This window comes from Diceros bicornis, chromosome 32, assembly GCF_020826845.1.
Source record: "Diceros bicornis minor isolate mBicDic1 chromosome 32, mDicBic1.mat.cur, whole genome shotgun sequence".
Classification (NCBI taxonomy): Eukaryota; Metazoa; Chordata; class Mammalia; order Perissodactyla; family Rhinocerotidae; genus Diceros; species Diceros bicornis.
In genome coordinates, this window is record NC_080771.1 from 26,024,469 (window position 1) to 26,040,694 (window position 16,226).

Here is a 16,226-nt window from a genome sequence, read left to right on the forward strand (position 1 = left end):
AACAGAGGGGACGAGCACGAGGGTGGAAGACCTCTATGAATGTACCTTTTAATTTTTTTAAATAGTTTTAACTTTAGAATCACATAAATCTTTTATATAATTTTTTAAAAATCCCCCCTAAAATTCAAAGTAAAATAAAACAAAATTAACTGTGTAAAGATTTGGAGCAATAACTAGAGAGGAACTATTTCAAGTGACTTTACAACACTTAACATTCCCTAGATCAGATTTCTCAGCCTCAGCACTCTTGACATTTTGGGCTGGATAATTCTGTTATGGGAGGTTGTGCTGTGCATTGTAAGATGTTAGCATGCAAGGCTCCGGTGGACTTCCTTGATTGGCAACCCTTTGCACATATTGTCATACATTGTTACTGGGAGAATTAAGTGCTGTGTCTGCAACTCCACTGGGAGAGTGTTTTAAAATGTAGGAGGAGGGGGCATGCTGCACCATAAGAAGCCACATGGGGAAGCAGCAGGGTTGGTCAGGAGGCAGGGGGAGCACGGGGGGGGGGGGGGGGGGGGGGGAAGATGTGGGCAAGAGCCATCATTGTGAAGGGGAAGGAAGGGGCGGGGGAGGGTAGGCAGGCATGGGATTGGTCAGTTTGACTAATTTCAGTGGGCTCTGAGGCACAGCAGCTGCCCCCAGTTGTCTGGTACCTGGCCCTGGGGTGATCAGGACAGGTGGACAGTGGCCCAGAGTGAGAGTGCCAGAAAGAGGAGGGGGTTGGGGTAGGGGCTCTGGATTGGCTGTCTGCATATAAAAGGTGCACTCCCAGATGAGTCTCTTACTATCTCTAGGAATTGGCTACCCCTGGGAGGGGCTGTCTCTCCAGGGTCAGCAAGGCCCCAGATGTCAAAGCATCAGAAACACATGGTTAACACAGAGAGGACAACTAGAAGCTTGTGGCTGCTTTCTCCTGAACTTCACTCACACACCTTTTCCCTTTGCTGACTTTAATCTGTATTCTTTCACTGTAATAAATGGTAACTATGAGTATAACAGCCTGTCTGAGTTCTGTGAGTCTGTCTAGTGAATCATCGAACCTGAGGGTGGTCCTGGGGACCCTCAACACAGCTGCTAACACCATTAGGTGAAAGGGTGGTGAGAACTTCATAATGGGATAGAGAAGGCCACCGAACCCATTGTTCAATCACTGAGAGTGGGACAACCACATGTTACGTTCCTCTTGATAGGATGCACCAGAAGTATGCAGAATCACCTAAGAAGTATTCCTGCCAAATGAACTGAACCTGAATCTAATCAAGTTTCTCCATGTAACTGCACATTTAGAAGACATATGGGAGACAGAGGAATCTGTTATCAACACTAGAGGAAATAAGCAGCCAAAATACAGGATGGGAGAGATTCGAGAGGACAAATGACCCATTTGTTAAACCAACAGAAAGGAGAGTGAACTGTTACAGATTTAGTAGGACAAAAGACAAATCTATCAAATGCACTGTGTAGACTTTGTTTGGATCCTATTTTGAACAAATCAATAGTCAAAAGACATTTTTGAGACAACATGGGGAAACAGAACACAGGCTGCATATTAGATATTAAGGAATTATTCTTAATTTTGTTGGGTGAAACATGACGGTTAGAATTTGCTTTGGAATGCTTCAAGAAAAAAGAATTGGAGGGGAGGGGGAATAAATCAGATAACAACAGCATAAAGCTGATGGTTGTTAAGTCTAGGTGATGGGTACATGGGGGTCCACTGTGCTTTTCTATTTTTGTGTCTATTTAAAACTTTCTAGGGGCCAGCCTGGTGGCGTAGTGGTTAAGTTCTCGTGCTCCACTTAGGTGGCCCGGGGTTTGCAGGTTCGGATCTTGGGCACTGACCTACACACCGTTCATCAAGCCATGCTGTGGTGGCATCCCACATATAAAAAACAGAGGAAGACTGGCACAGATGTTAGCTCAGGGACAATCTTCCTCAAGTAAAGGGAAGATTGGTAACAGATGCTAGCTCAGGGCCAATCTTTCTCAACAAAAACAAACAAAAAAAACTTTCTATATCAAGTTAAAAAAAAAAAAGAAAATGTATTTAAAAATTAGAAGCAGTTGTCAGTCAAATATAGGTTAAGAAACATTAGTAAAAACACATGATATGATTGGATGTATGAAATTTGAGAACCTACCAATTTGGCAGAGATGTACTTTTAAGGCATAGGTGAGATTCTAAACATGGGTTTTAAGAGATTAAAGTAAAATGTAGGCGGTTGGACGCCTAAGCACCACTTTTAAAGCTTTTCAGAAAAAAAATGCAGAGCCCAAGGTGAAGCGGCCTTTCATCTCTAGTTTTTAGGGTTTTCCCAAAACTAACCCCTCAAAATTTAGAGGTGTTTTTACATTTAGTTTTTTTGTGCAAATTTGACAAACTTACCATAAAATATAGAAATAAAAAGACATTACCCTCTTATATTCTCATATAAATCTTTATCTTTTAAAACAATCTCATGAGAGAGAGAGGCATAATCTGTGGATGAAAGCTCCTGCTTTGAGGTATCCTACGTGCTGTCATATGGTGGGATTTGGGGTCAGGCAAAAGGGTTTCTCTGATTAAAGCAGCATATGAGAGAGCCTGGCCTTCAGGTAGTGGTGTTTTTGCCTTTCTTTCTTGCTATCTAAAATGATTTCTTATGGAAAAAATTTCAAGGATAAGTTGTTATGACAAACATGTATTACTTCTGTAATTAAAATTTAAGAACATATGTTCACATACAAACTTGTACATGAATGTTTACAGCAGCACTATTCACAATAGCCAAAAAGTGGAAACAGCCTAAATGTCCATCAACTGATGATTGGATAAACAAAACGTGGTATATCCATACAACTGAATGTGACTTTTATTCCATAAAAAGGAATAAAGTACTGATCCATGCTACCGATTCATGTTACACATCATGAATCTTAAAACAATATGTTAAGTGAAAGAAGCCAGTCACAAAAACCACATGTTGTATTATTCCATTTATATGAAATGTTCAGAACAGGAAAATCCATAGAGACAGAAAGCAGACTATTATTTGTCCTTGGGGGGTTGAGGGGAAATGGGGATTGACTGCTAATGGACACTGTACTGTGTTGAATAGTGTCCCCAAAAATTTAGAACAAAAATGTTTTAAAATTGATTGTGGTGATGGTTGCACAACTCTGTGGAGATACTAAAAACCACTAAATTGTACACTTTATTTATTCATTTTTGTGAGGAGATCAGCCCTGTGCTAACATCTGCTAATCCTCCTCTCTTTTTGCTGAGGAAGACTAGCCCTGGGCTAACATCCGTGCCCATCTTCCTCCACTTTATATGGGACGCCGCCACAGTATGGCTTGCCAAGCAGTGCATCAGTGCGTGCCCGGATCCGAACCAGCAAACCCCGGGTGGCCGCAGCGGAGCATGTGCACTTAACCACTTGCGCCACCGGGCCGACCCCAAAATTGTACACTTTAAATGAAGGTGAATTTTATGGTATGTGAATTATATCTCAATAAAGCTGCTATTGAAAAATATTTAAAGCTATTAAAAAAATGATGAAGAACTGACAAGGATCGTGAGTAATCCCAACATGGAGAGCTTCCATATTCAGTCAATAATTTAAGGTGTGAAGAGGTTGAGAGTTAAACATTAGATGTTAGTTAAAACACAATTGGTTGCTAGATCTGTTGCTGACTTGCTACAGGAGACTTGGGCCTTTTAGACAGAACTCTTTCTGTTGAAAGTCATAGAAAACCATCTCGAACAGGCTTACTCAAAACAACAACAGGAACTGACCTCATATAATTGAAGTCCAGGGTGGGCACTAGCTTTAGGCATCCAAACAAGGTCACTAGAGCTTTGATTCTCTTGGTTGTTTCTTTCTTGATTGCCTTCATTCTCAAGCTGGCTGTCTCCATCTGGGAGGCAAAGGCAGCCATAAGCAGTCCCAAGATTACATGCCCCTTACTGCTCCTGATACAAGAGGAAAATCTCTCCTGGTAGCTCTGGCAATAGTTCCAGGACTGTCCAGGGCTGGCTCACACTCCTGGAGCCAAGGAGTAAGGTTCACCTCAACCAAGTCCCATGGATAGAGCAGGAAAGAGTGGCTCTCGGAAGGAAGAAAGACTGGGTATACAAAATATATGTGCCAGGCAAAGCTCTAAAACTTGCAGAGATTCAAACATCATCTCAGCCCAATAAATATTTGCCGAATCAATGTAGGAACACATAAAATGGAGCTACTACAGAGTACTTTTAAAGCATCACGTCCCAAATTCTTATTCCATACTTTAGAGAAGCAATAAAACACAAGTTAGGATGGATACCAGGGCCATTAGTGAGATGCTATTTTAGCAGAGAGCTACTTCAATAAACTACAGATTGTTCCGTGTTCTGGAATTCCATCCATTTTACACAGAAGAGAGATGTTGCTGTGGTAGATGGCACACTTTTTTCCTGACTCAGCCACAACAAAAGCTAAGACTTGTCCAGCATAAAGGAAGACAGCAGTCTGGTACGAAGGGCTGAAAACACACTGCTACCAGTAAGTTCTCTGCAAACTTTCTCTTCTCATTTAAACTGGTGATAATCTGGTGGGTTTCTGATCCAGGATCCAAATGCCTGCTTCCGGAGTGCACTCCAGGCTTCCTGGTAAGCAGATGCAGCCTCCTTGTACTCTTGATACGTCTCTAGCTTCTGCATCCTAATGCACACACACCACCAAGCACACAGGTTCTCACTGAACAGCTCACCACTGTGGCCAACAAGACACCTGAGCAATCAATTGGACAGACTTATACAAGAGACTTAGGAACTGAGGATTTTGGTACGCTTTCCTAGAGCGACTCTGCCTCCTTTGTAGGGAATTCACTAGAAAGCAACATGGATTAAAACAGGTAAGAATAAACAGAACGCTGGTTGTGTCTGATCCTGGTGTAATCAGATAAAACAAGAATAACTGTATCTACTTTTTGGTTTGAAGTTTTCTAAGCATCTATAATTTCCACCAGAGGATCTAGCCATTAGAAACTTCTTGGCTGCATCTTCCCTCAGTAAACCAAGGCACTTTCCATCTTATCCATATACTATACTCCTATGTACTGCCAGCCAACACCCCTTCCCAAATCCCTTAGCTGTCTCTGACTGCTAAAGAATGGCTGACATGCTGAGTAATATTTTTAATACATATATCCGGTAAAAGATATTCTTGTGACAAAGACTCTCTCCTTTGGCCAAACTTGAGTCAGGTTCCTCTGAGCCCTCTTCTCAGCTTGGCCCCAACCTTGAGCTCTGTCCTTGCCATCTTATAGTTGAAGAAACTGAGACTCATGTCTTATTGATCCAATTGCATCCTGCTTCTACTCTTTCATTCTTCGCCAACACCTGAGGAGACCAAGTTGATTCTTAGCTCACTTCAGCACCAAGCAAAGTTGCTAAGCGTAGCAAACAAATGTTTGATCAATTCCTGCAGTTTTTTGATGGTTAATGGGTGGGATCCACACACTTGACAATGTTAAGTTTTACTTGAGCCCTGTGTTCCTAGAAAAGAGCTACGGTTAAGAAGTCGCCCTCCCACTCTTCTGTGTTCTGGGGAATGGCTGACTGCAAAGAACTGCCCTTCCCTATGACTCAGATTAGATTCGTGGATGCCCCCCTTGCTGACTATGACACGGCCAGACAAAGACCCTCCAAATTCCCATTCTTTGTCTCATAATGATTAGCTGAACTGTTTGTATCCACTGACCTATGTCGACAAAATATTAGTTATGCTTCTCTCCTTCCCCCAGACCCCTGAACTTTGACCCACCCGAGGCTGAGCCAGCATCAGCATGTGTAACAAGCCCTCCTTAACAGCCCCTCCGGAGAATCCACTGACCCCAAGGAAAGACATTTCCTGCTCAACTGTCCCATCACACCACCTGCTCATCCCACTCCCCCATTCCAGGTTCTTCCTAGCCTTGTTTACCCCTCCCTAGGAAAGAAAACTCCTCTGTCTGCCCTTTGGGAGGCTCACAGATCTTACGACTGGAGTCTTCTCCCAACCACATTAGCACTCCTCCTCCTGTTGCAGTAGTCCCTTTCTCTTACTGCAGTAATTCTTTTGAATAAAGTCTCTCCTGACTTGAGACCAGATTTGTGTTTATTGACACACAGAATGTATGGAAACCCACCCAGTTCCAGTTTGATTCATTTTTCCAGAGAAGAAACAAGCAAACCGACCACAGATGCCTGGAGGGCATCAGTACTGACTGAGTGTTCATCATGGTGACAACAAGTGGCTAGCCTCTTCATATAGCAGTTTCCAGTTACTCCTTAGCTTCCCCACTGTTGTAGAATAAAGAATTTGGCTTTATTTAAGGTCTTGATTGCCAATTCCTGGGAGGGAACCTCTAAACGCTTAGGATTTCCCAAGTGATAGGAACCTCTTTGTTACTCATGGTGGATCCCTCAGACCACACAACAAAGTGACTCATGGTGAAATGATAGTTTCAGGATGGAGTTGGTCATGCCAGAAAGACCAACCACGGGATTAGAGAGCTGAAGCTTTGAGCCACCTGATATCAGTCTGACCTCCTAGGGGGGGAGGGGGAGATGGAGATTGAGTTCAGTCACATTATGTGGCCAACGATTCAATCAATTATGCTTATTAATGAAACCCCCATAGAAAACCCTGGACCCTAAAGCTCGGGTCAGCTTCCTGGTTGGTGTCACACAGTGATGTGCCGGGAGGATGACACACCCTGAGGACACAGAAGCATTGTGTTTGGGACCCTCCCAGACCTTGCCCTATGTGTCCCTTCTTTTAGCTGGTCCTGATTTGTACCCTTTACAATAAAAGGTAATTGTAAGTATAGGGCTTTCCTGGGTTCTGTGAGTTGTGTTAGTGAATTATCGAACCTGGGGGGGTAATGGGAACCCCTGAATTTGTAGTCAGGTGGTCAGAAGTGTGAGTTGCTTGGGGCCCCCGAGCTTGCGGCTGGTGTCTGAAGTGAGGGCAGTTTGTGGGGACTGTGCTCCTACCCTGTGAAGTGTGGCCTCATTCTGGGTAGCTAGTGTCTGAATTGCAACCACCCACCTGCCCATGAAGGGGTTTTATAGTTCTCTACATTCCTGTCTGGAGCGCAATTTAAATCATGGAGCTGTAGTTCACAACCACTGATGTGAACAAAAGTAAAAGAGAAGATAATAACGTTCCTGACAGAATATATTGCTCCCCAAGCACTCACATTTCCATAATGCTCTCCATCTGGAGGTGGAATAAAAGGAGGGCCTTGAACAGGCCAAGCCCCAATTCTACCCTTAGTCTCCTGTGACTCTATACCACCAAACTACCCATCCTCCACACCTCAGATCACACGCAATCTGCAAGTGGGCTGTGGGGACAGAAGAGCATGTGGTCAGTAATAAATGCCCCCCGCGGCTCACTGAACTACCTCTCCTGCCAAAGCTTCCCATCATTTATAAGCCAGAACTAGACCCCAAGTTTTCCTAAATATGAAAGAACATGGGTCAATAGCGTCACCTGAGGGAATCAGGCCACTTGTCCTCTGAAATACTGCTTAGCAGCTTCTGGAATGATCTAAAGAGTTCCACTTTGCTGATGCGGGATCTGTTTGGAAAAAGAAGACAAAGAGGATTTATTAAATGTTTACTGTGTACCAGGCCCCTATCAAAGATACCAGGCTTCACATGTTGTTTAGGTTTGAACGTCCCAGAGCCCCCATTTTGACCTGTGCTTGGCAAGGAGAAAATACAGACCTGAGTGTCTGATTAAGTCGAGGCACAAAAATGAATCTCATCTTAAGAAATGTCATCAGTGGTAAAATCATCAAGGTGACAGGCTCAAATAGGGTAAAGATGGAGGTGGGATTATGAAATTTCCCCCCAGGATACCTATCAGCCATGTTGGGCTACCTTCTTTCAAGGGAGCTGGCCCCTATGGGTAATATTGCTTACAAGAAATTGAAAGCTTTGTTTCAGAGACTTGAGTGCTGTTTCTCGTGTGAACTGTGGTTATAAACTCCACTTGCACGAGCCACCTGAGGCAGAATCTCCAGACTTTCTCTATGGGCATTATGGGCTTTCAGAGGCCAATCCTTTGCATCTAACATCAAGCTTCATGGAGGTCACAGTTTGGAACAGTGAAGGAAGTGTGTGGATTCCTTATCAGCCCACTTAGGCCTTCCTGGTTTCGCCCATCCATGCTGGCTGTGGCCTGGACTGAATGAGCCTCCTTCATTTCCTTCATGTACACAACTCATGAGCTGATCTAGAAGCTGGGAACTGTCATGTGTACCAACTACACAGGGGGTCTCATCTTTGCATACCAGAACCTTCACTGTCCTCACAAATCATTCCATCAGCTCAGACACAGTGGCCATAACTGGTGTATATGCATTAGAGGATTGCACAGTCTTCCAAAAAGCTCCCTTACCTGGTGGGACCTAGCCTACTGCAGGAATCACTGCTTAAGGGGGAACCCTGAGCCCCACATGCCACTCTTCCTGGGCCTTAACTGTGCTAGAGTGGCTGCTGGCACTCAGGAATATAGGGTGCTTTAACATAAAAAAAAAAAATCAAAACACCCAAACCAAAAAACTAATGGAACTCATTTCATTAACAGATTAAAGGAGAAAAGTAATATAATTATGAAGAAAATATATGCAGAAAAAGCATTTGTGAGAATTCAACATCCACTGAATAATTTAAAATATTTTAGCAGACTAGGATTAGGAAAGATAGCTTTTAAATTCACAAAGGGTATCTACAAAAAACCTACAGCAAATATATGTCCTTAAAATCAGAAATAAACAAGTGTAGTTGCTGTTCACTTCTTTTCTCCAACATTATACAGAAGGTCCTGGCCAGTAAGACAAGAAATAAAAGGAATAATGATTGAAAAGCAAAAACCAAGGTTATTATTTACAGATGATGGTGATACTGTCAGTTCTAGCCACCACAGTAAGGCAAGAAAAAGAAATAAAAGGAATGGGGGATTGGCAAAGAAATGCTATTTGCAAAAGATTATCTACATTAAAAATTTCCAAAAGAATTCCCAGATAAATTAGTAGAATAATGAGTGTTAGCAAGGTTGCTGGATACAAACATTAATTGCAACAGAGAGAAACAAAAAATTGATTGCAAAAGCAATGACCAGAAAATGAAATAAAAGGAAATTACTTAAAATAGCATCTGTGGTAGCCAACCTCCAAGACGGTGATTCCTGCCTCCTAGAATTCATGCCCCTGTGCAATCCTCTCCCACACTGAATAGAGCTGACCTGTATACCCGTTAGGAGATTGCAGATGGAGCGTGACTTCTGAAGCTAGGTCATAAAAGACACTGTGGCTTCTGCCTTGCTCTCTTGAATCATTTGTTCTGGGGGAAGCCAGCCACCATATTATAAAGATGAATACTCATAGCCTTATGGAGAGATCTAAGTTGTGAGGAACTGAGGCCTCCTACCACAGCCAGCACTGACCTGTCAGCCACGTGAGTGAGCCATTCTGAAATCGGATCCTCTACCCCTACTCAAGCTTTCAGATGAGTGTGGCCCCAGCTGATATAATGGACTGCAACCTCATAAGTCCCTGAGTCAGAATTATCCAGCTAAGCTCCTCCCAAATTCCCGACCCACTGAAACTGTGTGAAATAATAAACGTTGATTGTTGTTTTAAGCCACTAAATTTTGGGGTATAATTTGTTACACAGCAATAGATAACTAATACAACATTCAAGGAATAAATCTAGTAAAGATGATGTGAAAGATTTATGTGAAGAAAATTATAATACTTTATTGAAATATATGTAAGACTTAAGCTATACATACGTAACTTTTTAAAGATTATACATTCATGCTGATATTTTCAATCTAGCCCTATCTTTACTCTAACATACTTAGATACACTTAGGTTGTTTTTTAAAATCTCTCACCCTTTTCTTTTATAATCCAGTAAGCCATGTAATGATCTCTCCAGGATACTCTGGTATCTTGACCGGAATGGGAAGAGGATTTGCCTCTTCAGGGCAAAGAGAATTTGCCTATAAGAGGCAGAGCAAAATTAAGCTTCTTAGCAATAAGCGTCCTTTGTATGGTTCCTTTATCTCATTGTTTGTAAAAAAAAAAAAAAAAAAAAAAAAAAAACACAAAGACTTAAATAACATATTTCCTTCTAGTGTTGCACTAGTATATTAAATGTCTCTAACATCTCAGCCTGAGTTCATATTCCCCATAGTTCTAAAGAAGGTGGTGCCAGGATGCCAGCACTCAGGAATGCGCAGTGAGAAAACCTGCTTTCTTCCTGCAGCTGTTGGTCTTTACAATGAAAGTGACTCTGACTCTTTCACACATAATTTGAAGCGTCATTTGATGACTGAAGGGGAAACCAATCTTAACAAGGTGTCTATTGAGCCCTGCACCATGTTAGAGGCACACTCTTCTCATTCAATTCTCACGACATTCCTGTGTGACAGATACTCTTAGTTACCCTTGCCTTATCATTGGGGAGATGGAGGTGCAGAGAGGTAAAGTAATTTGTCCAAGTTCACACAACTGGGGAGAAAGGGAGCCAGGAATTCAACACTGGTCTCTTGAACTACAAAGCTTCTGCTCTTTCCACTATGTATTTCCCCCTGTATGGTGTCTGCCTTCCAAATGAAGAGACATCCACAACATGTCAGAGACCTCAGATCACCTACTCTGATATCGTCGTTTTACAGACATGAACACACTGAAGTCCAGAGAACAACTAGACTTGTCCAAAGTTACCCAGATACCTGGAGACAGAGCCAGGGTGAGAACACGAGGCACTCCCAATCACACAGAAAGCGCTGACATATTAGGACAAGCTGGAGAACAGCACTATAGGGATTTGGAGAAAAGATGGTAATTTTGAGCCAGAAGGCAGTGGTAGTTGAGCTGAGCTTTTGAAGTAAAGGAGGATGTGTGACTCATAGTGAAGAAGAGCATTTTAGGCCTCAGCAAAGCAGCAAATGGAAGACAGTCAGATGGGTGGGGTCAGTGTGAGTTACTGCTAGCCTGTCACTGACAGGAGAGACAAGGCTCAGCAGGAAATGCGGTCCCTGTCCCTCATGACTTGCTCTGCTCACAAACCCTGGTCTGTGGCTAAGAGTTGGCCCCTTGGAGGTGCAAATGGTGGCCAGAAGCCAGGAAGGTCCTTGAGGAAAAACTGGTCCAAAAATCTCTACCCCCAACAATTTTGTAAATATTACTCAATTCAATAGCCTAGGCCACCAGGAGACAGGCCGGGTCTTTCATCTAGGCTGTTTGAACCCCGGTCAGTGGCTGTGACGAACAAAACTTTTTTTTTAAGTCTGAAAAGATGTAAGTTGTCATTGTTGTTCGTGTTGAGGCAGGCAAATAAGCACGTCAAAAAGAAAAGAAACAAGTCCATCTGTGAACTTTAATTACAACACAACTTTTTATAAGGGTGTAGTAAGAAATGGAAAAGTGACTTAGAATGAAAAGGACTACCTGTACATTGTGGGAGTCCTACAACAGTCACTCAGTGGCAGCTCAATCCAGACTGAGACGGAAATGCCTTTGGTGGAGAGGCTGCTCCCCAACAGCCCCTCCCCTCCCACCTTCAGGCAGCCCATGTGCGGCTCAGCGGGAGGGAAAAGCAGGGTGGTTGAGATCGGCTGAGCAAGAGAAGAAACAGCAAGGCAGATGCGTGAACCTCCAAACACACAAGGATGAAACCCGAGTCCAGTGGCCCACAAGCGCTATACCTCAGTAAAAGTCAATTTGAAGACACAAAGTCCTATTTCCATGGTGCCCTTTTTGCTAGTCCAAATCACTGTGGAGTTTCATAAATGATTCTTGGGTTCCAACCTTGACCTACTAAACCAGAATCCCAAGTGGCAAAGCTCAAGAAAATGTTCTTTTTAAAATCTCCCAGGGGAAAGAATAGTCTTTCCAAAAAAAAAAAGGTACTGGAATAACTGAATATCCACATGCAAAAGAATGAAGTTGGAGGGCCGGCCCCGTGGCTTAGCGGTTAGGTGCGCGCACTCTGCTGCTGGCAGCCTGGGTTCGGATCCTGGGCGTGCACCGACGCAGTGCTTCTCCAGCCACGCTGAGGCCGCGTCCCACATACAGCAACTAGAAGATGTGCAGCTATGACATACAACTATCTACTGGGGCTTTGGGGGAAAAAAATAAATAAAATTAAAAAAAAAAAAAAAAGAATGAAGTTGGATCCCTACCTCATACCTTATAGAAAAATTAACTCAAAATGGATCAAAGTCCTAAACATAAGAGCTAAAACTATAAAACTATTAGAAGAAAGCACAGAGTAAATCTTTGGGACCTTGGATTAGGCAATGGTTTCTTAGATATGACACCAAAAGCACAAATCACTAAAGAAAAAAATAGATAAAATGGACTTCATCAAAATTCAAGACTTTTGTGCTTGAAAGGACACTATGAAAAAGTGAAAAGACAACCCACAGAACTGAAGAAAATATTTGCAAATCTCTATCTGATAAAGAACTATTATCCAGAGTATATACAAAGAAATCTTCCAACTCAATATAACCTACCAAACGGGAAAAAACATTTGCAAATCATATATCTGATAAGGGGTTAATATCCAAAATATATAAAGAACTCATAAAACTCAACAGCAAAAAAATCCCAGTCTGATTAAAAAATGGACAGAGGATCTGAATAGACATTTTTCTGAAGAAGACATGTGGACAGCCAACAGGTATATGAAAAGATGCTCAACATCACTAATCATCAGGGAAATGCAAATCAAAACCACAATGAGGTATCACCTCACACCTGTTAGAATGGCTATTATCAAAAAGACAAGAAATAACAAGGGTTGGAGAGGATGTAGAGAAAAGGGAACCCTGTGCACTGTTGGTGGGAATGTAAATTGGTGCCGCCACTGCGGAAAACAGTATGGAGGTTCCTCAAAAAATTAAAAACAGAACTGAAATACGATCCAGCAATCTCACTTCTGGGTATTTATCTGAAGAAAACAAAAACACTAAGTTGAAAAGATATATGTACCCCCATGTTCACTGCAGCATTATTTACAACAGCCAAGCTGTGGAAAAAATCTAAGTATCCATCAACGGATGAATGGATAAAGAAAATGTGAGATATGTATATATATATATATATAATGGAATATTATTCAGCCATAAAAAAAGAGGAAATCTTGCCATTTGCTACAACATGGATGGACTTTGAAGGCATTATGCTAAGTGAAGTAAGTCAGACAGAGGAAGACAAATTCTGTATCTCACTTATATGAGGAATTTAAAAAGCAAACAAAAAAACCCAAAAAACCAAGCTCATAGATACAGAGAACAGATTGGTGGTTGCAAGAGGTGGGGGTTGGGGGTGAGGGTACAAATGGGTGAAGGGAGTCAAAAAGTACAAACTTCTAGTTATAAAATACATAAGGCATGGGGATGTAATGTACAGCATGGTGACTATAGTTAATAATACTGTAATATATATTTGAAAGTTTCTAAGAGAATAAACCTTAAAAGTTCTCATCACCAGGAAAAAAAATTCTGTAACTATGTATGGTGATGGATTTTTTTGTGTGTGTGTGTGAGGAAGATCAGCCCTGAGCTAACATCCATGCTAATCCTCCTCTTTTTGCTGAGGAAGACCGGCTCTGAGCTAACATCTATTGCCAATCTTCCTCCTTTTTTTTTCTTTCCCCCCCAAAGCCCCAGTAGATAGTTGTATGTCATAGTTGCACATCCTGCTAGTTGCTGTATGTGGGACGTGGCCTCAGCATGGCTGGAGAAGCGGTGCATTGGTGCATGCCCGGGATCCGAACCGGGGCTGCCAGTAGTGGAGCGCGTGCACTTAACCGCTAAGCTAAGTCTGGATGTTAACCAGACTTATTGTGGTAGTCATTTCACAATATACATAAATATCGAATCATTATGTTGTACACCTGAAACTAATATAATGTTGTATGTCAATTACACCTCAAGGAAAAAAAAAGAAATCCTGCAATTCAACAATGAAGGTAAATAAACCAATTTTGAAAATGGGCAAAGAATGTGAACAGATATTTCTCCAAAGAAGATATACAAAGGGCTAATAAGTATACAAAAAGATGCTCAACATCATTAGCTTTTAGGAAATGAAAATCAAAACCGCAATGAGACAGCACTTCATACCCACTAGAATGGCTACAATAAAAAAGACAGACAATACAAGTGTTGTAAAGGATGTAAGGTAATTGAAACTCTCATACATTGCTGCAATTCTACTCCTGGGCACACCCAAGAGAACTGAAAACATATGTCCACCCAAAAGCTTGTACACAAATGTTCACAGCAGCACTATTCATTATTCAAAAGGCCACATATTGTCTGATTCCATTTATATGAAATGTCCAGAATAGATAGATCCATGGAGATAGAAAGTAAATTAGAGTGGGAGAGGGTGGAGAGGGGAGTGACTGCTATGGGTACAGGGTTTTCTTTTCCGGGTGATGAAACTGTCCTGGAATTAGACAGTGGTGAGACGTGAGTGCACAGCCACCATCTCCTTCTGCCCCAATATGCTGTACCTGGCCTGAAGGCTTCTGATTCCTTTCTTTGTTGTTCCCTGTGGAAAGCCATTGGCAGTGACGTCCAAGGGCTGCTCAGGAACTGCACTCCAGCTGATGGCTAAGAAAAGATACGATTCTGGGGTTAAAACTGTTCAGTATTCTGTAAATGCCAGAGGTGTTTTAATAAAAATATTTCCCTGCCTCAGCAGACCCATGAAAGCTGGAGATGACATCGGAGACAACGATTGCCACTCTGACCCTTGGCCTCCAGAGTACAATAATACAAAGTGATTCATGATTCATCATCATAGTTAACACTCATTGAGCATTTATTATATGCTGGACACGCAGTGAATGCATGAAACAGAATTTCTCATTTAATCCTCATAACAACCCTGATAAATAAACCATATTCCTATCTGAAGAGGCTAAGAGAGGGTAAGTAAGTTGCCCAGGGTCACAGAGAGCACGAACTTGACCCAGCGTGGGTGTCTCCCAAGCCCACACTATTGACCACTCGGGTGGTAAACTGCCTCCCAAGGCTAGGAGGATGCAGCCTCTCCCCGGCTGCTCCACGGTATGGCAAAAAGCTGCTCCAGGGCGAGTGGAACCTGGATCCCTCACCTGCCCCACAAGGAACAAGGCGGCCTGGGCTGTCAGCCTTTTTCTCGCGCACTGCACAGCGGCTCTGCTCAAACAGTAAATCTGACTGCTGTATTTTCACTTGTTGAACTCCAAAGCCTTTGGGTAAAGCCAAGATGTTGTGACACCTAAATGTGAGGGAAAATGCATTCAGCTTAGGTGCACTCCTAGAGAAAAAGAGTATCTACAATTGTGAACCACATCACTGCCCGAGTCTCAGTGGGAGGCAAAGGCCTTAGGAGGTGTGTAGATTTATTTATTTGTTTATTTATGGGGGGAGGTGTTTATAGGGGGGGTCTAGGAGGGTGTGACAGAATAGAATCTAGATCATATGAACCTACAGCTAGAGAAAGATCCCCTCCCGCCACTGGGAAGTGATAACTCGATGAATTGAGTCACCACTCCTCAGTGACTTCAATTAACACCAAACTCCATTCTGATACCAGCTTTGAAAGATTTGAAAACCTTAAGCAGAAATATTACCTTGTTGGCACCTGTTTCCTAGGGAATCCTTCAAACACACCCGAAACCAAAATTATCCTATAATATAAAAACTTCATTTTTTCTTCTTGTATCTTTCACACAGACTAGATGCCAATCACTCTGGTCCAAAACTGAGCACACAGCAACTTAAAGCCACAGAACAGGGAAAACACAGAAAACATCGTGGGCACAGTGCCTAAGGTTGCTTTTTTCCTCCCCCTAACATCTTTATTGGGATATAGTTTATATACCATAAAATTCACCCACTTACAGTGTATCATTCAATGGTTTTTTAGTATAATCATAGAATTGTGCAACCATCACCATCATCTAAGTTTATAACATTTTCATCACCCCAAAAAGACACCACATACCTATTAACAGTCACTCCCCATCCCCTTCTCCAGCTCCTGGCAACCACTAATCTACTTTCTGTCTCTATGGATTTGCCTATTTTGGACATTTCACTACATGAAATCATATAATATGTAGCTTCTTTCACTTAGCATAATGATTTCAAGGTTCATCCATGTTGTAGCATGTATCCATGCCACATC

At 42.2% G+C, this 16,226-nt stretch overlaps 1 protein-coding gene across 9 annotated transcripts in view; it reads right to left on the bottom strand.

Annotated features, from left to right (window-relative positions):
• Positions 1-16,226, bottom strand: part of ADAT1 (adenosine deaminase tRNA specific 1) — a 28,982-nt gene that overhangs the window by 2,562 nt on the left and 10,194 nt on the right. For 4 of the 9 annotated variants that reach the window (XM_058528308.1, XM_058528311.1, XM_058528307.1 and 1 more), the window contains 4 exons: positions 15,169-15,314; positions 14,563-14,662; positions 7,512-7,598; positions 513-4,691 (listed from right to left, as the gene is read on the bottom strand). In XM_058528308.1, coding sequence (XP_058384291.1) covers positions 4,559-4,691; positions 7,512-7,598; positions 14,563-14,662; positions 15,169-15,314 — 466 coding nt within the window. In that variant the 3' untranslated portion in view covers positions 513-4,558. Of the gene's footprint in view, positions 1-512; positions 5,372-7,511; positions 7,599-9,852; positions 10,031-14,562; positions 14,663-15,168; positions 15,315-16,226 lie in introns of those variants that run through there. The other 5 variants (XR_009216441.1, XR_009216440.1, XM_058528312.1 and 2 more) reach the window with 4 other exon arrangements.